The sequence below is a fragment of the Pelmatolapia mariae genome, linkage group LG13, assembly GCF_036321145.2.
Source record: "Pelmatolapia mariae isolate MD_Pm_ZW linkage group LG13, Pm_UMD_F_2, whole genome shotgun sequence".
Classification (NCBI taxonomy): domain Eukaryota; kingdom Metazoa; phylum Chordata; class Actinopteri; order Cichliformes; family Cichlidae; genus Pelmatolapia; species Pelmatolapia mariae.
This window is the reverse complement of record NC_086238.1, coordinates 23,778,804-23,806,718: the sequence shown is the minus strand read 5'-3', so window position 1 is coordinate 23,806,718 and position 27,915 is coordinate 23,778,804. Positions and strand designations below refer to the sequence as shown.

At 39.3% G+C, this 27,915-nt stretch overlaps 2 protein-coding genes across 6 annotated transcripts in view; both read right to left on the bottom strand.

Annotated features, from left to right (window-relative positions):
• Window positions 1-18,640, bottom strand: part of si:ch211-195b21.5 (cadherin-1) — a 59,659-nt gene extending 41,019 nt beyond the window's left edge. For 4 of the 5 annotated variants that reach the window (XM_063491611.1, XM_063491612.1, XM_063491613.1 and 1 more), the window contains exon 1: window positions 18,343-18,640. In XM_063491611.1, the coding sequence (XP_063347681.1) occupies window positions 18,343-18,546 (204 nt within the window). In that variant the 5' untranslated portion in view covers window positions 18,547-18,640. Of the gene's footprint in view, window positions 1-3,658; window positions 3,775-3,866; window positions 3,964-4,056; window positions 4,116-8,836; window positions 9,402-10,360; window positions 10,950-11,070; window positions 11,208-18,342 lie in introns of all 5 variants that reach the window. The other variant, XM_063491615.1, reaches the window with a different exon arrangement.
• Window positions 18,641-20,804: 2,164 nt separating this feature from the next.
• fam98a (family with sequence similarity 98 member A) lies at window positions 20,805-27,684 on the bottom strand. Its single transcript, XM_063491521.1, has 8 exons — window positions 27,502-27,684; window positions 26,637-26,785; window positions 26,255-26,389; window positions 25,068-25,249; window positions 23,421-23,501; window positions 23,219-23,335; window positions 22,238-22,405; window positions 20,805-21,992 (listed from the first exon to the last, which is right to left on the bottom strand). Exons 1-8 carry the CDS (start codon window positions 27,537-27,539, stop codon window positions 21,393-21,395), a joined length of 1,470 nt encoding a protein of 489 aa, XP_063347591.1. The 5' UTR covers window positions 27,540-27,684; the 3' UTR covers window positions 20,805-21,392.
• Between the last annotated feature and the right edge of the window lie 231 nt (window positions 27,685-27,915).

Below are 27,915 nucleotides of genomic sequence, written 5' to 3'. Positions count from 1 at the left end.
TCCAGATTTCCTCTGAAGGTGATGGTTTGGGTGTGCTTCTAGCCCCTTTCAAAGTAGTGACACACTGGGTACTTGCAAAAAACTATTTGGATCAATGACCTTGGAATCTGTAATTGTTTAGAAATTACTCCAAGACATGTTCCAAGTTGGAAATCTATAATTACCTGTCTTAGATTTTCACTTGGCTGCTTGAACTTTAACCCTTGTTCTGAGCAATGTTCCCTCTAATTTTTCATGTGTCTGAGCGAACACACAAACTCCCTGAGCGGTCCCTTGGACCACTGTGAGCAATATTAGACGTGTGCACTGTGGTCACGCCAGCATCGAATCCATCCAAGTTACAAGGTTTATTAAAATAATCAAATTACAGCATTTACATTTAAGTTAGACTACTTTTAATTAAGTGCTTTAGCCCACTTGCAGTGAAAATTAAAAAAAAAATCTTGTTCATGACCTGTGTAGTATGTTAACACTATTGGAAGTAAAAATAACTTGGACTCCAATTTTGAAAACACGTATTTAAAAAGAAAAACAACAACAACAAAGTTTTACAACTTTGTTTTCTTTTTATAAAGCTCTGACTTGTATTATGAGTATGAGTCTGTGGCCTGGGAGAGAGTCCTGTAACTCTCTGTCTGCAAAATACAGTAAATAATAGCCAACGTTGGGCAATTAATTATATAGTTACTTCTTCAAAAAAGTAACTGAGTTTTGCAAAAAACAAAGTTTTTTGCAGCGGTTTACCTAAAAATGCAGCCAAGGCGGTTTTTAAAAAAACATTTCAAACTATTTACAGAACAATCAGGTGGCCTGTATCAAATTTGATGCCACACAAATTATTTGTGCCACTCCAAAAAATAATTTCTGTCCACTATGAGATAAAGGAGAACAACAGCCTGATACCTGCAGGCCTGACAACAGGAGATGTATCACTCCTGTAACACCTGTAACATTCAGCAGTCGCCTCATTGTTCTGACACACACAACAAAACTATTGACTACACTACACACTAACTACACAAGATTTGCACTAAACGTGGCAAATCTCTCACATCTCAAAACAACGCCGTCACTCCTAAAACTTCCTCCCTTCCTAAACAACTAAATGCCTTGTTGCCATTAGGGCTGCCACGATTAGTCGACTAGTCACGATTACGTCGACTATCAAAATCGTCGATGACTGATTTAATAGTCGACGCGTCGTTTGAAGCTTTGTAAGATCCCAAAAGACGCAGGAATAAGTAGCAGGATTTAAGAGTGTAATAATGGACTGAAACAGAAGATGGCAGCACTGCATGTACAAGGATGCCAGCTGCCGTTAAACCCCGAAGAAGAAGAAGCTGTGTCCCAGAATTCATAGCGCGGCCCTGCTCAGTTTCCAATAATGGCGGCCGCTAGTTAGTTTTAATATTACTCTTATTAATCGTTCTGGGTCACAAAATAAACATTTAACATATTTTCAGGCGAGAATGTAACTGTGCAAACCTCAAATATCTGCTCAGTTTATCAATCACCACATATTTTCAAAAGCGCTCCGACGTTTTCGGAGACGTCTGTTACCCACCAGCTCGATAGCTAAGCGGGGTTCAAGGCTCACTAGAGCCGGTGGGAACACCCGACTCCCGGCAAATCGTTTTCAAACCCACCGCCGTCTTTCGCTACTCAGGTTAAACATGATGTATAAGTCACTTAGATAACTTAAAAATGTTATTGTTTGGCTTTTTCAGTATTTTATTTGTTCCTGAGTAAATTGGTTTGGCTGAGATTAAAATTATAGTTTTTACACAGCTGAATAAACGTCAAGCAGACAACTGATCATCAGAAGTGTGAGATGCTCGAGAATATACTCCGGTGTCCTGTTATATTTTAGATAGCAAGGAGCAGACGGCTGAGTTTATTAAACTTCACCGAAACAATCTGCAAATTTCATTAAAATGTAATAAACTATCATCTTGTCTTTATTTTTTAGTTAGCACATACCTGAAACACTTAAAGCTGTAAACTAATGATAGTTATATAAGAGCAGATGCATGCTGGTGCAATAAGCTGTACGTTTTACATCCAATGGATGCATGATCTGATTAGTCGACTAATTGCAAAAATAATCGGTGACTAGTCGACTATCAAAATAATTGTTTGTGGCAGCCCTAGTTGCCATATCATTTTTTGATTGGTCCACATCGTACATGTTTCCACCAATAGGAAAGGTGAGGGGCGCAGGGTGTGGTTTTGTTTTTGCTCACAGGCGGAGAGTGCTTTCGAGCGCTTTCCTTATAAAACGCCGTTTTTACTGTTTCTTCTTGCAGTAAATAAAAACAACAATAGGATTCAGGAAAAAAACCAAACATTGCAAATATTTTTATCATAACTCTGGTTTTACGTGGCCTATCAACACAATTTAAAAACTGGTATAAAGTCCACACTTTTTCCGTCAATTGTTCCGTCTGTCCTGCTCACATCTCCATTGGTTGTACACATTGTCATTAACGTGGCTTCACTCCACATCAGCCACGCCGCTTTGCTAGCTAAAACTCCGGTGTCGGCACATAAGGACGCTGTCATAGCCTGTCAACCACGTTGATTAGCTGCGTATATACGAATGTGAATCGCATCATTGGCTGGACTATGGGATAAGGTGGCATCGTTCTAATCCCATACGGGAGCAACCAGTCACTTACTGACTAACACTGCAAAACAGAATTGTTAAAGTTTTAATTTTAATTTCAATTCAGGTTAGATTTTTTTTTGTGTGCAACGCAGATTTTCTGTGCGCAGAGACTGTGCCAGCAGTGCGCAATTGCGCACTCGCGCAGCTTAGAGGGAAGATTTTTTTCTGAGTATTGGTCAGTATAATGACTGTTGTAAAACTAATTGTTTTTATGGTAGCAAAGAGAGGCTATCAGTTGTAGTCAATCATGAACAGTAACGAGAAGTCAATAGGCCTCGGCATTGTCAAGTTAAAAGACATTGTAGAACCTTTGACGCCACTCATTAAAATTGAGTATATGCATATATTTGAGCCTATATGTATACTTTTGACCCTGTGTGGATGATAGAAAATCCTAAATAAATTCAAACTAGTGTATCCAATTCTTGTTTTTTAAAATCACTGAAGATATATGTTGCAGAATCAGTCTACCCTGGAAAAAGAACAGCTCAAAGAAATCATCAAAAAATCCAAAATTATCAAGACACTCATGGCCATGATGAATGTATGTAATGACGCAACTGTTCTGAGCTGTTTGATTTTCTTAGAAGAAAATTTGAAAGAAAGAAAATCGCAACTGGTGAATTGCACTGTTGGTGCAGGGCTACTCTATCTGAGGTTTTTTTTTTTTTTCATAGAATTAATAGCTCCAGCAACATGCAAAGATACACACAGTGTGTTTTGGTGAGTAACATGAAACATAAGCACAAGTGGCATTAAAACCTTTAAATATGTAGTCATGAAGTTGAAGGGTTATGATCCTATTTAAATCAAATATCACTAAAAATCATTGAACATTTTTTTCCTGTATATACAAGGAGCACCTTGACTATGTGAAAAAGATGTCAGCCAAGTTAAAATCTGTTACATACTTATCCTTTTATGTTTTTCAAAAGAATGTAGAGTATCATGTGCCTCATCCATAATGAGTTACGTACAATGGGTACTCACAATAGAGTTACTATGATGGCGGATAGCTGCATGGTTTTCAGCAGACTTCAAATCTCCAATGAACTCCTCACATTTCTGGCAGTAAAAGCCAGTAACTGAAGTTATAAAACCCTGTCCTGCAAATGGAGAAGAAAAGTATTTAAGTGTAAGGAATATTTTAGACTGTGGGAGACAACAAAATGGAAATAAACAAAGAACACTACATTACCATCTTGTTTTAACAGTTCATCCAGTTCTTTGGCCAAAGACTCCATTTTATTTACTTTGTCTTGTTTCTCTCTCTTCCTTTCCTCACGGTCACCCTCCTGTGAAACACATTCGAATTTCAAAATAAGCGGGTGCTTTAGCATTTTTTTCTGTATCTCACTTCATTACACAAATGATGTTTGAAAATTCACCTTATGTTTATCAGATGCTTGAGATGTGCAGTCACTTTTTGTTCGTTTCTCCTTTGTAGCTTAAGGAACAAAGAATAACGGTAATTAATGTATAACTATGCTTTCACTAATAAAAGTATTAAAGAATAATAACACAGGTGTAAGACATCAGACCAGGTGACATCAGCTGGGTAAATAGCTGTCATACAAATCTCTTGGTTTCACACAAGCAGACTTTTGTGCTTGTTGCCATCCCTTAGACAACAATAATGCTGGGAGTTCTATATGTTTCTTCATGGTTGACCTAATGAAATTTAAAATGTTTTATGACCTTTTTCATTAAAAAAAAAAGAAAAAAAATCACAACCACACCAGCAACACAATGAAAGAATTATAAAAACTATTAGTATAACTAATCCAATGCAAAATGTGTGACAATTAGCAAATCACTATAGTTTAGTTACCCAGAAACTGGATTAAAAGAGAGTGAAGTATATATATTTGTATATATTTAAGTATATATTTAAGTATGCTTAAATATATACAAAAAACAATGGTTTACTTAGACCATTATTCTTTTGGTCTTTCCCAATTCTCTTTCGGGATTTAAAAAAAAAGGAAGCCAATTTCAGGGAGCCAGAAAATGCAGTTTCATGGATGCCTCCAAAAGCAACTCAATCTCCACAGACTCCCATATCAAAATGCCCAACTTCACAGCTTAAATAAAACTCATTACAGACTGCTACAAGAAAAAGGTCTGACCTTCATAATTTTCTCCCATTTTCCCCTTTCATGACCTCTGCAAAAGTTACCTTTTATGAGTCTATTTTAAAAACTGATAATTTGGTAAAAATGTTCTTGTTTGTACTTTATTTAAAGGGGGTAAATTTACATATATATTTCCCATATTCATTAAATAAAGTGAAATAGCTTATTTTGTTTTAATATCAATGACTATGGCTAACAGCACATGAAAATCAGAAATCCAGTACCTCAGACTTGTAGAATATTTCCTCATATCAATCAAAAAGGATTTACAATACAGAAATGTCTAACATCTGAAAAGTATGCACATTTACAGTTGTAGTCACAGTAGTCACTTGAGTCTTAACCCTAACCCTTTTCCAACGTGGACTGATTATACAACACCTTATATTTCTTAAAACAAGAATTTAGTTTATAAGTTTAAATTGATAGATTGTCTCTAATCTACATAGGGCAAAAAGTATACATATTCTTAAATCTATACATTCACTTCACTATGTTTTAATAAGTGGTGCTGAAGGTTCTACAGTATCTTAACTTGACAAGGCTTTTACCTATTACTACCAGTTGACTACAATTGGTAGTTTCTCTTTTCCAGCATAAAAAGTTGGTTGCCAGCAGTCATTGACCAATGTCTAGAACACTGGAAAAGTCTAAGGAACTCTGTGAAGATCCAAGATGGATAATTGTAGATTTACACATGTAGGGGATGGTTCATGGAGACATTTTTAAACAACTACACATTCCAGAATCATCAATTCAAACAATTATAAATAAGTACAAGTTATTTGGATATGTCAGCACTTTGCCAAGAATAGAAAGAACACGCAAACTGTCCCACTCATATGAAACAGTTGTACTGGTACATTGCACAAAGTGGCTGGAATAATGAAGGAGGACTACAACCTCCAAAATCTTTCCTCTTTTACATTTCCTCAGATCAGCAGCTAGAAGAAGACTAGTCAAATATCTAGCCAGGATTACGCCAGAAGCTTGTTAATGGATACTAAAAGCATCTGGTCAAGGTGCAATTTGCTAAGGGACAGTTAACCAAATATTAGTGGGGACGTATACAGTGGCTTGCAAAAGTATTCGGCCCCCTTGAACTTTTCCACATTTTGTCACATTACAGCCACAAACATGAATCAATGTTATTGGAATTCCACGTGAAAGACCAATACAAAGTGGTGTACACGTGAGAAGTGGAACGGAAATCATACATGATTCCAAACATTTTTTACAAATAAATAACTGAAAAGTGGGGTGTGCGTAATTATTCAGCCCCCTGAGTCAATACTTTGTAGAACCACCTTTTGCTGCAATTACAGCTGCCAGTCTTTTAGGGTATGTCTCTACCAGCTTTGCACATCTAGAGACTGAAATCCTTGCCCATTCTTCTTTGCAAAACAGCTCCAGCTCAGTCAGATTAGATGGACAGCGTTTGTGAACAGCAGTTTTCAGATCTTGCCACAGATTCTCGATTGGATTTAGACACCAGACAGGTCAGGGATAAAGTTATTGAGAAATTTAAAGCAGGCTCAGGCTACAAAAAGATTTCCCAAGCCTTGAACATCCCACGGAGCACTGTTCAAGCGATCATTCAGAAATGGAAGGAGTATGGCACAACTGTAAACCTACCAAGACAAGGCCGTCCACCTAAACTCACAGGCCGAACAAGGAGAGCGCTGATCAGAAATGCAGCCAAGAGGCCCATGGTGACTCTGGACGAGCTGCAGAGATCTACAGCTCAGGTGGGGGAATCTGTCCATAGGACAACTATTAGTCCTGCACTGCACAAAGTTGGCCTTTATGGAAGAGTGGCAAGAAGAAAGCCATTGTTAACAGAAAACCATAAGAAGTCCCGTTTGCAGTTTGCCACAAGCCATGTGGGGGACACAGCAAACATGTGGAAGAAGGTGCTCTGGTCAGATGAGACCAAAATGGAACTTTTTGGCCAAAATGCAAACCGCTATGTGTGGCGGAAAACTAACACTGTACATCACTCTGAACACACCATCCCCACTGTCAAATATGGTGGTGGCAGCATCATGCTCTGGGGGTGCTTCTCTTCAGCACGGACAGGGAAGCTGGTCAGAGTTGATGGGAAGATGGATGGAGCCAAATACAGGGCAATCTTGGAAGAAAACCTCTTGGAGTCTGCAAAAGACTTGAGACTGGGGTGGAGGTTCACCTTCCAGCAGGACAACGACCCTAAACATAAAGCCAGGCCAACAATGGAATGGTTTAAAACAAAACATATCCATGTGTTAGAATGGCCCAGTCAGAGTCCAGATCTAAATCCAATCGAGAATCTGTGGCAAGATCTGAAAACTGCTGTTCACAAACGCTGTCCATCTAATCTGACTGAGCTGGAGCTGTTTTGCAAAGAAGAATGGGCAAGGATTTCAGTCTCTAGATGTGCAAAGCTGGTAGAGACATACCCTAAAAGACTGGCAGCTGTAATTGCAGCAAAAGGTGGTTCTACAAAGTATTGACTCAGGGGGCTGAATAATTACGCACACCCCACTTTTCAGTTATTTATTTGTAAAAAATGTTTGGAATCATGTATGATTTTCGTTCCACTTCTCACGTTTACACCACTTTGTATTGGTCTTTCACGTGGAATTCCAATAAAATTGATTCATGTTTGTGGCTGTAATGTGACAAAATGTGGAAAAGTTCAAGGGGGCCGAATACTTTTGCAAGCCACTGTATATTTGAGCCTGTATGTACAATGTTAACACAGTGTGGTTTAAAGAAAATTCAAAATAAATATAAACTTGTGCACCCAATTCTTGTTTTTTTAAAGTAATTAAAAATGTATGCTGTACAATCATTCCACCCTGGAAAAAGAAGAGTTCAAAGAAAACAGAAAAAAAGAAAACAAAGAAAACCAAGACTCTTTCACCAAAAGTTAAGCACGTGTTTACGAGCCTGAGCACCCTTTACCTCGTCTGTATGTTCTCTATGGCAGCGGTCCCCAACCCCCGGGCCACGAGTTGTTTGGTACTGGGCCGCGAGAGTTGAGGTTTGGTTGTGAAATTTATGGTTTTCAGGGTTTTTATCATTAACTCTGTTTCCCTGGGTCTTTTCCCGTGTTGTAGTTGTGTGTCTTATTTTGAAAGAAATATTTACGTGAGGGCAAGCGGCAGAGAGGACGATGTTACTCTCAAATTTGTTGGAGCATTTCAGGAGGACGCTGCTAATAAAGTTACACAATTACACAGTGAATTAGCGTTTATTACTATATTTACAAAATACCACAGTTTTTGTCTTGGCCTTTTCATTTTATTTTGTTGTATTTACACCTTAAAGGCTGGTCCGTGAAAATATTGTGATATTAAACCAGTCCGTGGCGCAAAAAAAGGTTGGGCACCGCTGCTCTATGGGGTTAGCGTCAGATGAGTTAGCTGACCAATAACATGCTGTTAATAAAGTAACAGTATGTTATTACTGTTTACTTTATAAACAGATCAGAAAATCATTTTAGTAATTTTGGCACTGTAGCTAGATAGAGGTCCTGTTGGAAAAAGAAACCAGCATCTCCATAACACTTGTGAGATAGTGCTGTACAATCTTCTGTACTGAAAATGGAGTTGATAAAACACAGTGGATCAATCACTACAAACATTGGATAATGAAGCGGCACCCCAAATGATCAGTGACTGTGGATACTGGACTTCAAAAAAACGTGGATTCTGGGCATCTCCACTCTTCCTCCAATATAAAATCCAAATCCCTTCTGGTTCAAAAACAAAGATAAAGTTAGCTAACACGCCAAACTCAAGTCCTGAAAACAGTAGTCCATTAACTAGTGCATCTTTTTAAATTATCTATGTTTATTTTAAATACACTGCGTATGGTTTGTATTCACAGACAAGTCAAATAACATACAATTCCAGGTTTAAACTTTAAAAGTCTGTTATGTGTAACTGATTACATAATCTGCCATAATGAAGTAAATCAAAAAACTGTTTAAAGGCATTGTTAATAACACAAAATACTAAAAATCTTTCATTTAATAGAAATCTCTCACCTTTGATCAGAGATTGCAGAGACTCCAGAGCCTGACGTACATTTGGGTTATTGAGTGCTGGCAATGCTAAAGTTGCTGCTGCTTTGTCTGAATTGACAAGTGTAGGAGATGACTCCTGCTCATTCTGACCCTGCGTCTTCCCCTTGATCTCACTTGATGAACCCAGGCTTTTTAATATGGTCTTGATTTTCTCATACTCCATGTTGTCCAGATTGGAGTGGACAAAAGTTGAAGAAGCCAACTGCAGGGACTGATTTGGATCAAGAAGATGTCCACAACGAGTGGAAAGGGAACTACTCTCTTTCTGTAGTTTGGCCTTTTCATTAATCTGGGAAGCTGGTTCATTCCCATACAAGAAAGACTCTTCATCTTCAAGTTCATTGGCTTTCTGGTATGCAGCATCTTCTTGACTTTGTCCTTGAAGCCATGAGAAATCACCACCAACTCTTTCATGTGGAAGCAGCATGCTTTCCTTTTCCAGCATTGATAAACTGTCTTGACTGTCATGTTCCATATGTGTAGGCTCATTAGATACACACTCAACTTTTTTCCCCTCATCTGGAGCCTGTGTAGAAGAAATCACAATTGGATGCACTGAATTTGTGGCTGCTCACAATTATACTGCTCAGTTTAAAGGTTCAGGGCTAAAGCAATAAATTGTTCACCCATGAGCCTTTGTAGATTAATGTAATTCTCATTTCAGCATAAATAAGTTCAGCATAAAAACCAACCAAAAACCTCAAGCTCCAGTGCACTGTTACATGCTTTAACTTAAGACTAACATTCTTTCCTGGATCTTATGGCTTATATTGAAACCTCACCATTATAAACTATAGCTTTTAACAGTTAAAACTGCCAATGTCCGAGGCGTGTATGTGCCGTGTTAAGAAATTTCAATTTAAGCTGCTATTAATTTAAGCTGCTGTTATTTAAATATAATAGCAATTTCTAATAGTAATGTCCCAATGTAACATGCAGGGTAGATACAGCACATAATTTGTACAGGTTTCACTGAAATGTCTTATTTTTCTAAAAACAGCTTCTGCAATTACAAGAATTTTACTTGACTTAACATATGCACTTTTACTTAAAGACATTTTACATAGAATTTGATTATTTCTTTATATTATAAAAATATATATAAATAATGCTGCTGAAACCTCTATCAATTACTGGTTACTTCCATACACAATGTCATTTTTAGATCAAGTTACATAAAGCATGTCAGAGAATTTTGTTTTGCACTGCAAGATTGTCTTAATTTAAAAACAAACACAAAAATACACAAATTAATGACTTACAAATGCTAAATCATGCTAGTACTTGGGAAGCGTTACTATAATGTTAGGGTTTGTTGTTATGAACTTTAGGTGTAATTTAAATATGTAAGGCTAATTGCTACTCTAGATAGTTATTTAACTCAACTCTTAATGTTGATTTTTTTATTACAATGCAGCTGGTTTCAATTTGGTCCAGCAAAACAATGGTCTTAGCATAACTTGTGGAATAAGTAATAAGCTCTACCTTAATAGTGAGAATGATATCTTTGAGAGATGGCAGCTGATCTTCCAAATCTTGGCTGCTCATAACCAGCTTCAATCCTTCTAACAGACTATTTCCTGGCAGATTATTACTGCTGTTGACGGTGATGAGTCCGGGGCTCCTGTTTCTCTTTTTGCCTTTGCCTCGGCTCTTTTCACTACTGCTACTTCGTGACTTGGATCGCCTTGCTCGACTCTTGCTCCGTACATGACTCTTTTTCTCACTTCGACTGTCGCTCCGACTCCTACTGCGAGCCCTGCTTTTGCTTCTAGCTCGACTCTTCCCACAGGCATGAGTTTTGCTTCTTCCCCTGCTTCGGCTGCGTACTCTGCTTTTGCTTCGACCGCGACTCCTGGCTCGAGACCTGCCTCGGCTTCTGCTACGGCTTCGACTACGGCTCTTGCTTCTAGCCACATGCTTCTGGAATTCACGGTCTGATTTGACTGCTTCTTTCAATATACTAGCTGACTTAAATGCCTCAGCCAGGTTGTATGCCATGTTGCCTTTGAGATAGTTTGGGAGGGGTTTGTTGGCTGCAATGCATCTCAGGAATTCCTCACCAGCACGGTCACTATAAACAAACAAGCATGTGTTTAAAACAGTGGCACAAACAAAAGAATACTTTAATGCTAAAACCTTGACTTATACACACTATTTCAATGACAGAAACACACACAAACACACACACAGACCTATTATCTAGAGAATGACGTTCCACTGGAGGGGGATTCCACTGTGGTACCGGATGTTCAGCAGGAGTAACGATCTGCTGGCTTCCTCCCAAAGCAATTGGTGTACTACGGTCTATGGAGAAGCTGCTACAGTGGGGCTGAGAGCATTCAGAATTCATGTTATAGTGCTGTACAGGTTATAACTGCAGAAGATTATCTATGGCATTTTTTATTTTGTATGGAAAAACTTCTGAAGAGATTTTAAATAGACATTTCTCAAATGATAGTATTTATCTACAAATGGTCAAGCCCATGCAACTTTGGTTTATCACAGTTTTGTTTTTCCATTTAAAAACAAAAGATTAACTGTTTAAGTGGTCTGGTCACAACAGGTAATTATTAGCCTATTTTAGAATTTTTTACAAAATCTTACAGCAGCCTATGTTTGACCTGCCGCATCTTGCCACCTGTAGTAATTTTGACAGTTATTATTCTATGTAGAGCACAGAGCATAACTGTCACTATTACTACAGAGATGATCAATGCTTTTACTACTTGTGTCAAGTGTCAAGCCTGACTACTTTTTTTGTAGACTGAAGCTGCATCCATACTGGAAGCAATTTGCACTGATGTAGCAACCAGAGACCATAGAAAGTCGCGTCGAGCAAGTACGGGGAAAATAACAGCTGGTGACACAAAGTGAGCAGGACCCAAGAAACATCTCTCAACTTCCCGGCATTCTACTAAGTGACCAGCCATCAGCTTCAAAGTAAATATGCAATGAGTGAATCGTTTCCAGTGTGGCGACAACTTAAATTGCAAAGGTAAAATAATGTTCCAACTTTTGAGACTATTTGCTTGAAACTATTCACTGTTTATTCTTGACAATATAAAACTTTAATTTTAGACATTTATTTCACAACTGTGAATTGGCCCAAATATTTGAAAAAACAAAAAACAAAACATTTTTTCTAAATTACGTTTCAGTTAGTCTGCATTTGTTCCATAACAACTGTCTTTGCTTATATAGTCTTTTACTTATCTTAATGTTAGAATAGCAAAGCTTTTGCAGCAGATCTGAATGCAGTGAGTGGCTGCTTTTTTGGGTCTTTAAATAGATGAGTACTAAGCAGTGAGGTTCTTCTTTTTGTGAAGAAGAATCAGTTATAGTTATAGTCAGTTAAGGTTTGTTTAGCTGAGTCAACCCTTGCAGTATTATCACCTGTGTAAGTCAAGGCAGGATTCACATCAATGCATTGCTTCCAACGCTTGACATAAGCTTTCCTGATGTTTGGGGGATAACTTGTCATGGCAAAATGTCATAGCAATAGTAACCAATCATCACAAGGCAAGCTAGCCAAGCTTTGATTAGCCTTTAACATCAGCCGAGGTGCCTTCCTCTTAGTAACTTTGTTCAAATATGACAGGCTGATTATTCACCGCAATGAATAACTTATTTCTTACATTTAGATGCCAAACTGCACAAGCGACCAAATCACAAGTGAAGTCAAATCAGGACTGTTGAATGTCTGCACTGGTGCTTCAGATCTTGAATGTCTCGCCACTTATAGTACAGACAAAGCAAAGCAATTGATTTGTAATTCAGATCAGCGATGCATGATGTTACCCAATTCAAGGCAAATGAGAGTGTTGAAGCCAGACATTCATTCATGTGAATCCTGCCTGTCTCAGCATATCAGAGTTAGGATTCTGCAATTAAGATACAAGGCCCTAGCTAACCACCATGGAAATGTGAAACTTTTGGTCTGCTTTAAAATTACAGATTTCATGTTTCATTTTAAGATTAGGAAAATTCTTCAGGGAGGAAACTCTGTATCACATCTTCTTGTTAGGAGGGTTTTTTTTTCTTTTTTCAAATGCAAGTTCAGTAACACGCCTATTCATGAATTGCAGACAAAAATAATCTCACCAGACTAATAAAGTAAAGAGTGCCAAGCATCAACATCACCTTCCAGGTCATTCTGAACAGAGTGCATGCTGTAAAAAGTGACTGAACCACTGTGTGAATGACAACCTGCAGTCAGTGACTCTGAAGAGATGCGAATGGAGTAGCTGAGTCTCAATAAAAGCATAAAAAGCCAGCTTTATTCTCTGGGGACCGTGTGTGTGTGTGTGTGTGTGTGTGCGCGCTTTAAGTCAATGGGGGAATAAAATGCACAAAAACACATGTTTTAATGCTTCTGTTTCTGGCAGACTATTTTACTTGCTCTTACATTTTATGTTTTTGTTTTTTCGTCTTAAATACTGGAACACTAGCTAGTAACACTAGCTGATGTTTCTAAAGTAGAGTTTTCTCGACCACAGTAAAAACGAAATTGTTTAAAAAAAAAAAAAAACAGCACAGGACACAGGTTTTCTTTACTTTTTGAAAGGTTTTTGTACACATAAATTTGTTATTTTGTCACAACATAACCAAGCAAATGAAGACACTGTGACAGGTTAAAAAAACAGAGTTCCTTAATTACCTAATGTAACATGTGCCACATACAATAAATATATTAAAATGCTATAAAAATCAGCCATGGCCACAATCTTGTGTGCTCACAATGATAATCAGACTTGTGTTTAAATGCTTCCAAGGCTTCTTGAACTCTGGCTTGTACAGTTATGTGACTATAAAACATGCAACTTCCAAAATGTTTCTTTAGCAAGACTTTTGGCTTTTGTAAAACTAAACAAACTAGATTTTAAAATACACAATAGTTTCCTCTGATAAATGTAGGCACACAAACATACAACTTCCACCAAGTCAAACTGAGTAGCAGCCACAGATAGTACTGTTTTTTTCCTGCTGTACAAAGGAAGACAAATCTCTACATGAAGGCTAAAAATGACATGTTATATGCTTCTTAAGAAAAAAGTCATGAATCAGTACAATAACATATTTACATGTAGGGATGGGTACCGGTGTCCGGTGCCATAACGGTAGTAACCAGACCGAAAAGCAGCGCACATTTCGGTGCTTTTTTTTTTTTTTTCCTGAGCCAATTCTAGCCGATCATTTTACGTTTCCGAGGATAGTAGGCGGGTCCAGGTACGTACGTTCTTTTAGAGCAGAGCTACAGATTAAAAATGCCCAAGACGAAGCGGTCAAAAGTCTGGCTGTACTTCACAGCAAAAGATGCAAACTCAGCAGCCTGCAACAAGTGCTTTAAGCTGATACTGTGATACTGTCAAAGGAGGTAACACCTCAAATCTGATGAAACACCTGGCGACGCATAGCGTTTTTTTTAAAGCCGAGAAATGCGCCGTGTTTGATAGCTTGCTGCGAGACCTCACACCGAGCACATCTACTGCGGGTGTGGTGCCTGTTATCGGACCTGGAGTTAGCAACATCCCCCAAAAACTCGAAGAGTAGAGTCCTGGCCCCTAGCCCTGCCAGTGTAGCAGAAATGATGACGGATGATGATGGCAGCAGCCGCCGTTCTTCTCTGCGTGAGTAGCTTAATGTTGTTCGTGTGTAATTTATGTTGAGTAGGCTAACCATGTTATTAAATTAATGCATGTAAGGTGAACTAGCAAACACTGTCTTCTTGTTTGATGGCAGATACTCCCTTCACCAAGGCCAAAAAGGCTAAAATGACCAAAAGAAAAAGTGGAAAACAGTTAAACATGAGAGGTTTTTGGACCAATTTTGTGTTTTTTCCATTGTTTAAGCACTGCTTCCAGCCAAGAGTGATACCATATATGCCCTATAGCTGCAGAAAAGGCTAACATTGTTATCTTTTTACAAAAAACAGCTGAACATGAGAGGTTTTTGGACCAATTTTGTGTTCTCCATTCTTTAAGCACCGGTTTGAGCACCGTTTAAGCACCGGCACCGTTTCAAAAGTACCGGTTTGGCACCGGTATCGGATAAAACCTAAACGATACCCATCCCTATTTACATGTATTTGCCCATTCCTAAAAGCAAATAAGGGACAATTCAAATCCCATCCATTCTTCAGTGCATCTGCAAGATTATCAAAATCCAATTCGATTTCATTTTAAAATGTTATCCTGCAAAATACGGGAAACAATGTAGAGTAAATAAACACTATCAGAGCATATATTATGTTCATAAAAATGTGTCACTGGTACCTTAAACACAAAACAGAGACATAAACTAATGGTACAATCCTAAGAAGGGGATAACTAATTTCTCCATTACAAGTTTTTCAGGTTACATAACAGTTTAAACTTATTACATAACATTTAAAACAGTACGGATGCACAAACTACACAAACTACTGAAGATGAAGAGCTACTTGGGTTTTTACGCTGGATGCTCTTACTAACACATCCACAAAGGGATCTGTAACCTCCCGAAATCAAACCGGGGATGAACACCCCTCGGACTGATTTATTTAATGATTAATTTTACTAAATAACTCATCAGAGTACACTTAAAAACTAACTTACAATGCAAAAGAATCAGAATCAGAATACTTTATTAATCCCTAAGGAAATTATGTAACAAGGAAGTTGTTGGTTTGGCTGCATTGTGTTAAGATGGTTTCTGCTATCTAAAAGGGGATGAATGTGCCAGCATTAGAATGGTTTATCAATTTTATTCCTTAAAGTCAGATGATCTAAGTAGGAACATACGATGTCTGGCATAATTCCACATTTGATCTAATAATATCTAACAGCAGCAAGCTCATTCAACCGTAGCTTACACTGCTGACCTTATTGGCTGGGTCATGCTATCTAAATACTTCTTTTCCTGAGATCACCAACTCACGTTTTTCTACGTCAACTCAGAGTTTGTTGTTATTTCAACAGAACAGACTAATCAAAGTGAAGTATGCTCCAAACACTGACTTAGAGCAACCACAGGACAAGAGACTCCCTGGAGATACACTTCATGATACTGCTCAGTTATTGTCATAAAGTAATTGGCAACTCAAACATACAGAGACACTGTAAAACACTACAACTCACAAATGATCTAGACTGTTTTTCATCTGGAAAAAAAAGTGTAAACTTACCCTTGTTGATGTGAAGCAGTTAGAGCAAATACTGATCCATACGGAGCTGACAAATTAACCACAAAGCCTGCTGCTTGTCACTACTCCACAGCAGACAGGATTTAAAAGAAAAAGTTGCGTATGAAATGACCCGAAAGTAGCCCTCTCTAGCTAAGTACCATGTTAATGTAAACATACATATAAACATAAACAGTTGCTGATTAGATAGGAAGCTAGCAAGTATTAATTACTTTTACAGAGAAAATGGATCAGCAGAAGACAGCAGCACCATTTCTACCATATCTTAGAAAGAAACAAACAGGGGGACTAGCATTTCTGTACTTCATCCGGTGGGTAAAAACCTTTAACCAATGCAAGACATAATTAAAGAAGATTATGTGTTCCCCTAGTTCGTCTGCAAGTTTGAAAGTTCGAAAGCATTCTGAGTTATTACGGCTGTTTTAGAGTTGATAACAGTGTATTTCTTATAACTTTTCTAAAATTTCTTTCCTTTCTCGTATGTCTTTCTACCAGCAACCTCTATAAATTTAAAAGGGTCATTTTTAGATAGCAGGCAACAAATGGAATGTTAGTAGTTATTTGCAGTCAGATTACATTATTAAAAATGTATAAGGAATGTGACTATTTTTCAAAATTGAAACACAAGACGTTAACATTTACACATTTTTTTCTTATGAAGACGTTTTGATTTTCTTTACCATTTCAGAAACTACTTTTTTTTTTTTTTTTTCCATTCACTCTTTTGTCTAAAATAATGTTTAGTCTAGCAGAAATTTGTAGGCTATATATCTGTCTACATCATGGTTGTCAAACATAAGGGCCAGCGGCCAGAATTGGCTCGACAAAGAGTCCAATCCAGCCCACTGTGTGTCTTTGGACAGCGTAGATGCTAGACTGTTAACTGTATGTCCTTAACCTTTACAACTTACCGGGTAAAAGTACTTAAGTAACAGAGAAACAATTAAATGACAGAAATTTTCCTGTTTTTTTCACTATGTACCTTAGGGTGATAGAAAAAAATAGCTTTGATTAACAGAAGTCTTCTGTTTTATAATTAAAAGACAGTCTGGCCAGTGAGCTACCAGAATGTTTTCTGCATGTTTACACACTTATTTCTTGCCCAAAGAGTCCCGCTGACGATTTCTTTTATCATGTACAAAAACTGAGACATACAGTTGAAATTGCACTTATTTGTCTTTTATTAACATATCTTAGGAATTTAATGCGTTGTTAAAGTTCTTTACATTGACAGAAAAGGGAGTGTCGCTGGCCTTGCCTTGCAGGACAGTTGTTGTGATTTGGTGCTTTATAACTAGAACTGAATTGCACAGAATTTGTCTGGTACACACATCAAAGTGGGCTGTGTGTGCCCCACAGTGCAAAATGGTTTGATATTCCTGATCCACATGATCCAAACTATGAAGACGCTACATATTAAGTTTCGGCGATATGTAAAAATTTTCCAACTGACAATCGTCAGTCAGGCAATATATTCACGCAGGTGACTTTTTGATGGGCGGAGCATGGACTGAATTGCACGTTTCGTATTTATAAGTTTTGTTTGGAGGGAATATTTTACTTTCTGTTCTTGTTTGTTTCAATATTAATATAGCTACTTTTAGGATTATTCCTTTTATATATTTGAGATGCACCAAATAGCACAAAGGACCTAACATTACGTCGAAGACTTTATTTTATGTTCACTGAAAGAGACATTTTGATTTTTAACTTGCTTTATGTATTTGTTATTTGGTCGAGTGTGTAAAACAGATAACGGCCTGTAAACACGGTTAGAGTGGAAAAAGATGCCAGTTTCTCTTTGTTTCCCTCCCACCACTGTTTTTTTTAAAAAAATTTAAATAAAATGTTTTTGTTTTTTTCTGAACTACATATGACTTTATGAATTCTCGCAATTGCTTTATGCATCGATCATATACATATATTACATTTATTTCTAAATATGGTAGACCTAATAAGAAACGGCTACACATATTTCCAGTACAACGTTATGAAGCGTGAAGCCAAACGTTGTGCAGCGTGCTCTTTACAGATGTTTTTGTCAGTCCCGTGACTCGCATTTACCCACAAAAAACTGAGGTAGGTTAGGATACAGAAACCAATCACTTCTTTCATAATGAGAGGTGCATGCTGTGCACTGAGGCCTCCCGCACATACAGGAGTGTCAGAGCTACATCTCACAGTGGTCTATGAATTCGTACGCTAGCGTTATGGTTGCCAACTCCCTTTTCCCAATCATGTTACTTCGCCACTAAGCTAGTACTATCTAGTCTTGGGTACGTACACGAACGAAATGCCCACTCTGCGGTCTGTTGTGGAGATAATCTCGTGCCGCGCCCGGATATGGTCCACAGGGCCTGGGGGGTAAGTGTCCAGGAGGAGGAACAGAGCAGGGCCCTGTGAGTCTAAAAGGAGGGCCGTGAGGTGGTGGAGGTCCGAACGGCAGCGGTGGCGGTGCCTGGCGAACAGGTTCACCCGGGCGATACATGTCTGTGTTCAAGAGGACATGTAACGCTGAATAAGAGAAGCTCTTTTCAACCCAGTGTGTGTAGGCTTTGCCGCTGCAATTCTCGCCGTCTGCAGCTTCCGCCGGAAAGACAACAAGTACACTTCCGGAGTAATTATTTCAAAATACAGTCCACTATTTTTTGTTTTGGTCAGAGCTTAGACATTCACTAAATGTTTAAGCAACCTGGGTCATACCGAGTTTAAAGCTGCTATCACAGCGAGATTTGATCGGTTAAGAGAGAGAGCGATATCAAAACAGCCACGAAAAGTCCGGCATATATGTGCCCAAGTGTTGTATTGAAGCAATCAAGTGATGAATAACTGTTTTCCAGTATGTTATTTGCAATGTTTTGTTTTTTTTTGCATTGTTGATTTGTTTTTCACCGAAGCAGCTAATAAAGCATAATGGATTTTTACAATTTTGCCTCTTTCTTGTAAGATTCTATAATAGAATGAAACAATAATGCCAGTTATAAATAAAGACAATAAATTGAATGAATTACGAAACACTTAATTTATTTCTATTGGATCTGAAAATGTTGTGTAATACTACAACCCGAAAAGACAAATAGATTGCGTTGGCCTGTACAGGAGATAAAGAAAAAAAATTTAACAACAGCTGTGAAATGGAATAGTCCAAATCACCAAAGTAAACTGGACCTGGGCTTGTTGCAGGGATCTGAAGTTACTAAACATTTTGTGAGTGTATGCACTCACACTTAGGACCATATAATAATAAATATGTGCGTGATGAAAGTTGGGCAGCACGCTAACGTCCTTACTCCACTCTGTATGCTCGTATGGGTCTAACCCTTTCACTCCTTTGATTTTTTCCTCGTACTTTTTTTTGCCTTTTCGTCACGTCTGTCTTTGTACGGACCTGCAGGGTTCTCCGTCGTTTTGTACATAACTGTTTTGGGGCAAATAAAATGCAAGTAGGGATTAAAACCGCAGAATTAATGATTACCGGTGCTGGAAATGCTAGCGCTTGATGCAGTTTTGATTTTGTTGCCACTCGTATCCACAATGCAATGCGCGAAAGTCACGTGGTCTGTCAATCTCTATAACGTCATAGGGATATTTAGATTATATACCCTGTATATAAACACAAAAATCTTTGACAATATACAACTCCTTAATTTAATGCAAGCTTTATCTTGCATTAAATCAATGCCATAATGTAAGTAATTATTTTGCACTGTTATGGACATACTATGAATATGTGAACCACTTTGTTAGTAATTTATTTAGTGTACTTACTGCTGTGAACTTGTCTTGACGTGACAAGTATTTACTAGGCTATATAAATGTGAATTGTTGTCGGTCGGGTGGTTAGTGAGAGTATGTATTTCAAGTAGGAGCCTCAAAACAGTTCCTTGAAGCTGGCTTCAGAAGCAGGTCAGTGCACAATTTTATGACGTCATTTTTAAAAAACGTCAGGAGAGGAAGTGGAGAAGCTGTCCATGTTAGTGAGGACCTTGAGCTGTTAACTCGGCTCCACCTCTCTGCAAAACCGCTAGTCTTTTTACCACTGCTCAATATAAAGCATTCTATCATACTGTACAACAGCTTGGTAGGGAAACCACACAGCCGCTGACAAACCACTGGCAACCACCCCTCAGCCTCCTAGTAAATACCTCTATGGTATCAATTTGAAGCTCCTACAGCTCCTCATTTTAGGGTTCTTGCACAAAGTTAGGTATTCACACTGCCAGCCCAGCATTACAGCAACATTGTAAAGGACATTACCATTCCATTTTATCAGCCATCCTCTTTGCTGCCATTTGGAAGACAGCATAGGGCTCGAAAGACCTGCACTTCCAGATTCAGGAACAGGTTCTATCGAACAGCCATAACTGCACTTGGTTCTCATTTTGGCATCCTTCTAGCAAGTCATGAGATGCACTTGGTACAATTCCCTTTAAATTGTGCCTTGTCTTTAAAGCATTCAGGTCAGTTTTTATGGTAGACTGTATAATCTTAAAACAATTAAAATTATAATAGTATTTCTCTTAAGCATATTGCATACATAGGACTGCTATGCCATTTTCAATTGTTCAAGAGAGACAAATTTAACTGTATGTGTCGCATGAGACAGATTGCTATATTAGAATTAGTCATTTAATCAAAGTGTACCTAATAAAATGCCCAGTGAGTGTATAACTCAGATGTGAATAATTGGCAGTGAGGGAATGTCCCCATCTGATGTAGATAATCAAGACCATTGAACCTGTGACACTCGTTTCAGCTTTTATTTCTCATTCACACATCCATGCAAACATTTCAACATCCATACCTGTATGCACACAAGCTTCCATTAGGAGTACAAGATGGCATCGTTTTGTTTTTTTAAATAAGTAACAAAGGACTCCAGTCAGATTAACTGAAACAAAACTAAGAGACTGGAAAATGATGCTTTTTTTCCTTCAAGTCATTCTCATATTCACCAAAACTAGAAGAATTTCAAGAATCCTGTAATATCAGTGTGCACATCTAATTTCAGATACAGCAAATGCACACACACTGAAATTTTAGGGACCTTTAGTTTTCGAAAAGAATGTCCACAATAAGGCTAATTAAGCAGAGTCCAACTTGTCGACTAACCACTTATAGCAGATCTATATGAAAACAAATGAAAACAAAGGGCCACTTTAGAACTGCCCTGAATAGAGACCATAACAGTCTGGTGAAAAATACTACCTGTATTTTTATAACGTCAGCTTGTAACCATTCTAATAGTTGAAGATCAGCTGATAAGGCATTTTAGATGAGTTCATGAATGAGAAGCAGTCGACGTGGACTCTGCTGTGCTGCCCTGCGCTGCCTTCAGCTAGTATAATGTCTGCCTTGACTAAAGCCAGCCTGGCTGTAATGCTGCCCACCATGCTGGAAGAACTGTTCAAACTGTCCTCCTTGGTTAAAATTCTGCCCCCCTCTTCCTCCCCAGCCCCCTCCTTGTCCTCCTCCTCCCCTTCCTCCTCTTCCTCTACCCCCCCGACCTCCTCGACCGCCACCTCTGTCTTGGTAATGACCGCCGTCATGGTAGCCACCACCTCCTCCTCCATGGTAGTTGGGATCCTGGAAGCCTCCTTGGTGGTTTCCTCCATAACCTCCTCTTCCTCCTCCCCCGTGATGACCTCCTGCATCCTGATAGTAGCCCTGGTTGTAACTGCCTCTCCCTCTTCCACCTCCTCCTCTACTTCCTCTCTCCCCGTGTCCTCCTCCCCCACCTCCCCTCTCATAGCCCCCGCGGCCACCTTGAGAGCCGTGATCGTATCCTCCCCTCCCACCTCCGTGCCCACCACCGCCGTAGTGTCCTCCGATTTGGGGACCATCTTGACGCTTCTGCCAGGTGGGCATCTCTGGAGGCGGAGGCTCAATCTCGCACGGCCGACCTCCCCTGTCTGGTACTCGGCCCATCAGAACCTGAGGAGAGGAAATGTGCTGAAATCAAACAGCTGTGGGACGCTTGGCCACAGCGCCACTAGACGTGACGCGTGGATGACCAGGAGAAACATTTCAAACTAAAGTTAAAGTTACTGTGCTGAGCTTTATATGTTTATAACCACCAAACAGTCAGTATTAAATCAACACCTTCTACACTGAAATAAAAACAGAGTAAAAAACATGAAAAGGAAGAAGGGCAGGTGTCACTGCACTGATGATCCCACCTTATTGATGGCACAGGCCGTCTTCTCTCTGATCTTGCCGCTGCTTGTGCGGAGGATCTTGGAGAAGTCTTGGCGAGCGGCAAGAAGATGAGCAACAGAGACTTTACTTTTGTTGGCAAGAGCTGAACGCAGTGGAGGGTAAACTTTACTCAACTTATCAGCATGTGTCTGAAGAGAGATGAGCACAATAAAGCCCATAATCCACAACAGGACAGTAACATATCAATTGTATTAAACAGTATTTTCAAAGTATATGACTAAACACAAAACTCAGAATCAACAATCAACTGGCAGAATTATTTGAAAAGATGATTACTCTTTTCATCATTTTATAGCAGCTTATAATTCCTCTGGATTTCAGGCTGTATCCCTTCAGGAAACCTCTAGAGGCAGGAATTTCTCACCGTTTTATATTATTTTCAAATAATAATTACTTATGAAAAGTTGTGGTCCGGATGAAGTTATAACTTCAAGTCAACCTATTCTGCCTTTTCATATTTTCTGTCATATCTCCTGTTCAGATACTCATATTAAACATAACCAAAGTTTAAATGATGAGCCCAGCGTATGTACATGTGAGCCAAAAGCTCAGGCACAAACTCCTACTCCTTGCTCTATATGATGTCAGTGACAGCATGTGGCCATAATGTCACACGCAGTTCTGTTTGTCAGCAAAGCAGCCACACCCAAGGTGACCTTACAGAAGAAGAGCCAAAGTAGCTGGTTTCAGATGCAGGACAAACTGAGGGCAGCACAAACACCGGTAAAAGATAAATAAGGATTATTTTAGTTTTAGCCCAACATTTTTATAGTGAGAAGAACAAAATTTAAGAGAGCAGAAGATTTTGTAGCTAACCCAATTAAGAACATTTGCTATGAAAGAAAGCAAAGAGCAGTACCTCTGTAACCCACAGTGCTCCTGTTTAAAAAGCTAGACATGTGCTTCACACTTGGTTAGGAGGATCCCACGTTGCTACGTACCTTTGCTCTATCAGACCAACCGAAGGACTGCACCGTCACGTCAAGACGTTTCAACAACATCTTCCTTCTCACCTCATACTCATTCACTAGCGCTTGGTTTATAGCCTCAATTTTTTCCTAAGGTAAAAAAATTAAGAGAGAAGAAAGAGTCTTCACATACTATTCACTGACTGTTCTGCATTTCTCCACCATTTTTACTTACCATGTGCAGAGGTCCAAGGGGCCTCTTTAACAACGGCTCCCCTACATGATTTGGTGGAACTCGACTAAGGGCTTCTTTCAGCTGAAAGGAAAAAGAGAGCATGTGCAGATGTGTGTAAGTTGAATTGTAAAAGTATCTGCTTTCAAAGAAAAAACACTTTAGGAGGGCAGGAATCCTTTCCCTGACTTCAGATTGTCAGCCTCATGGTTGGTTGTTGCAAAACATTCATTTCTCTCAGTGTTGCTGGCAGGCAGCTCACATCCTTCCTTTGCTTTTAAGCCTACATTTTAAAAATTGTTCACTCATTGTAAGTTTATACACTTTCTAAAATGAACACAAGTACCATGCTTATACACCTATGTTTTACACTAAATGTCAAAAGGAGTGAAAACAGTGCTGAGCAGTACTTTCATGTAATATCAGTTTCTACCACAAGATGGTGCAGCATCCACTCATAATTCAAACTGAAGAGGAGGAGCACTGGGACATGAAAGTATCCATTCCAAATGATAAAAACAAAAGTCCACATGACAGCAGCTTTCTACAGCTTTGGAGATGAAAACAATGAGTGATGATGTTGATTACAAGGTTTCTTCAAGACTGGTAACGTGGAAGCCACAAAGCAATGGCTACATTAATAAAGTGCTAATGCTTCCCAAATGGACTTCTTCTTCTTGTTTGTCATTTTAGACAAAATACCCTGCATGTGATTACCTCAATTAGACTTACTTTGCTGTGGGATCTGAGAGCAAACAATACATTTTATTTTTTTCACGTTAGAGGGTGGGCAACTACATTAAATATTCTGGTAAAACACTGCCCCCTGGTGGTAATAGTTTGGGTACATTTTGCAGAGCTCAACAAAAAACCAAACTAAAAAAACCCAACAACAACAACAAGGTTTTGTATTTCTCTGTAACGTGCAAAATCCATTATGAAATTCTGCCTCTGCCCTGAAACTTTAGCCATTTCATGTTTATTCACTGCAAAACAGTTATATTTTAATCATTTATCTCATATATGTGAAAACTAATAAATTAGCAGCAGTGGGAAATCTTTGGGTTGGGGCAGGCAAATGTTAAAGTCTGCCTAGAGTGCTGACACAGATGAGATGCTATCAGATAATGAAATATTAAATAATCATCATAAACATTTATAACCTCTCATCTCAATTACGGCAATGCACTTCTCATAGGAATCAGCCAGGCTTCCATTGCTCGCTTACGGCTGGTGCAAAACACCGCCGCTCGATTTTTTTCTGGTGCAAGTGAGAGCACATGACTTCAATTTTAGCATAACTTCAGTGGCTGCTCGTTTATGAATTCAAAATCCTTTTATTTGTCTTTATGTCTCTTAAAGGTTCTGCCCCATTTATCCATCTGAGCTGCTGCACCCTTTTGTCCCGACTCGTTCTCTCAGGTCAGCAGACCAGATGTTTTTGCTTGTCTCAAAAATGCAACGCAAGGTCAGAGGTGACCTTTACAGCTGCTGCTCCTTCACTCGTCGTTTTTAACTCTCACTTAAAAACCCACTTTCACTCCCGGCCTACGACCCAGTGTGAGTTATCACAACACGATTTAATATGGTGTCGCTCTTTTTTAGAGACCATACTTTATAGTGGACACCACCTCACTGTGTCTAACTGACCTTCTTCTCTATGCCACTGAAGAACTGGAACATGGTGATGTTGGCTGGAGGCTTGGACATGCCCAGTGCCATACAGATGCCCTTCAGTTCTTGGAACACAGGGCTTCCGGACTCCTGGGCTTTCTTCTGAGGTTTGTTAACCAGGATCATCCTCGACGCCTCCAACTCAGACACCAGGAAAGCTGAAACCCCCCCAAAATGGATTTGAGTAAATTCTTATTGCTGTGACAGTGAGATCAGGTTTCTGAAAGTCACATTTAAAACAAATCAGCTCGACTTGAGATTTACAACTCGGCACTAATCTGTGTTTTGAGGCCAAGTCAAGACAGTGAAGCAATACTCCACCTTCATTTACTTCCCTCTGGAAAACCGACTGGGAACTGCCCAAGTTAAAAGACACACAGAGCGTCAGGCAACAGCCATGGCTGTGTTCTTTCCAGACAGGTCAGATCCAGTATCCGCTGCCATCATCAAACTATGTTCACACTACAAGCTCAGTTTAGATTTATTGCTCATGTTTGACTCCTGCCCTGCCACAGACTGGTGAAATGTCCACTGTACAGCACCTTTCAGCTTATTACAGGTGTGAGAAGCAGTTAAGAAGATGGAACGATGAACAAATTTTTGTAATTTGTCATTATTTTTTCCCGTAATCATCAGGATCCAATTCTGACCTGAACTACAGCAAAAACATGAAGCCAGTGGACCTCAGTATTTATAGTATAATTACTCAGTTTATGCACTGCTGAAGTCAGGAAATTCAGAGGATGACAACATGGATGACTACAGTAATGCTGCATGAACATCCGGCACCTACCAGAATAAAGACTTTTCATTTCTAAATGCAGCAAATTACTAGTAAAGTTGCCACACCCTCTCCAAGCCAACAGGTAAAACTGGAGACCTGCTGAATGTGTGAGCCCTTAAAACTCATAAACACCAGTGGCACACCCACAGTGAACGTTTCACTTGTTTTGCCTGCAGTGAGAGCATAGTGCGCAAGACTCGCATCTCCTCTCACTTTTTTTGCTTTCATCCACATTAGACATTTAAATACAGAAGACATGTTGACATTAGGTGGGTCTTTATCACAGCCTGTGTGTGTCAAAGCAGTTCACAGAAAGTGTCAGTGTAGGTTTAAGTTGCTCTTTAAAGACAGGCGTGGTTACTAAGAGTGTTTTTCATACTTATAAGCAGCAGGCAGTCTGTCCTGTTCAGGAACCTCTGGGTAATGTCTCCACTGGTGAGAACAGAGTACGGACAGGTGAGCTCTGACAGCAGGCCGCTCATCTCCAGCTGGAAGCCCTCTGCCTCACTTGGGCCTGGAACGGGTACAAGAACAAAAAGCACTTTCTAAATGATGGCTTTTAGATAAACAAGTTGGTTAGATCTCATTTCATTAACTCATGTATGATACCCACAATCATGGACTGAAATTCGAGGCCAGAAAATAACAAACACTGGAATAGATGTTCATTAATAATCTGCTGTACAACTATTCAACAATTATATTTTACACTTGTTAGCATCAGGAACAGCTTTATGTCCTAGTGAATGAGCAGCGCTTACAGTTGGTAGCATGGACATTTTCCTCCAGCTTGCAGTAGAGTCTGAGTTCTGAGACGATCCAAGCGCAGAGCTTGGTAAACTCGGGTGAAGCTGCTCCGCCGCTCACAGCAGATTCCAGAGCTCCTTCTTCCAACAGAGGGCCTTGGTACCTGCACTCAATCAATTCATCACACACACACACACACACACACACACACACACACACACACACACACACACACACACAAATAGAGCCCATATTAAAAAAAACAACAACAACACATAAAACCACTCTTGATGACGAGTAAAAATGAAGCCTGCTAAGAGAGCCAGAGCGTCTAAAAACAGAACCAAAGCACATTTTAAAATGTGGTTATTTAAGGACTTCTTACTGTCAGGCTTACATGAGGCAACGAAAGTGGCACGAGAGCCCCAGTGACTTGGGAGAACCTCCTGGAAATTTCAGCGTATAAGAGATTAATCTGGAATCATCTTCTCTATCGAAGTCCCACTTGTTTAGAAAACTGGTCTGAACTGGTTAATGCAAAAGAATGTGTTGGAGCTATCCTCGTATGCATTCTCATGGCAGCTACTGCTGCTGACGAAGCCGGTAGCTTATCATGTCAAATCATTGTGTAGGCTCGATTTACATGACTGTGTACACACATCAATATGACACTCATAAGCAGCGATTTCAAATTTAAATAAATAAATAAATACACAACACCGCCCGAACGTTAGCTACCACACCAATTTAGCCGTTTAGCTCAAGCTATATTTGTATTGCGCTGGCTAAAATAGAAAAGAATGGGCAGGTTTGCTCCCTGCAGCGTGGCTAGGCACACAGCGTTTCCACAGCGGCATACATAACCATATTTTCACTTACCCTAAATCTTCCAGAGAGACAAGAATGTCATTCTCCATCCTACTGTGCCCGAGTTATCTACTAAAATCACGAAATACAGATTCCACATCAGCCAGCTCAGCATACACGTTTAACTTCTTCTCCTTCTTCTTTGGATTCATTGGCGGCTGTGACCATTGACTGTAGAAAACAGTTTTCTACAGTCAATGGCTGTGACCCCAACTTGGATCGAGCTTTTTTCCGCCACCTGCTGGACTGGAGTGCGATCGGTGACTGCGTTCGTGTTTTTTTCTTCGCTTTTTTACGGCGGCATGCAGTCCAACAATGTTGCACTACTGCCACCTCTTGGGTTACACTGCGACATCACTTCAATTTCCTTAGGAATTTCTTCTGGAATGACAACTGCCACACTTGTTTAATTTTTGGATTTTTCGA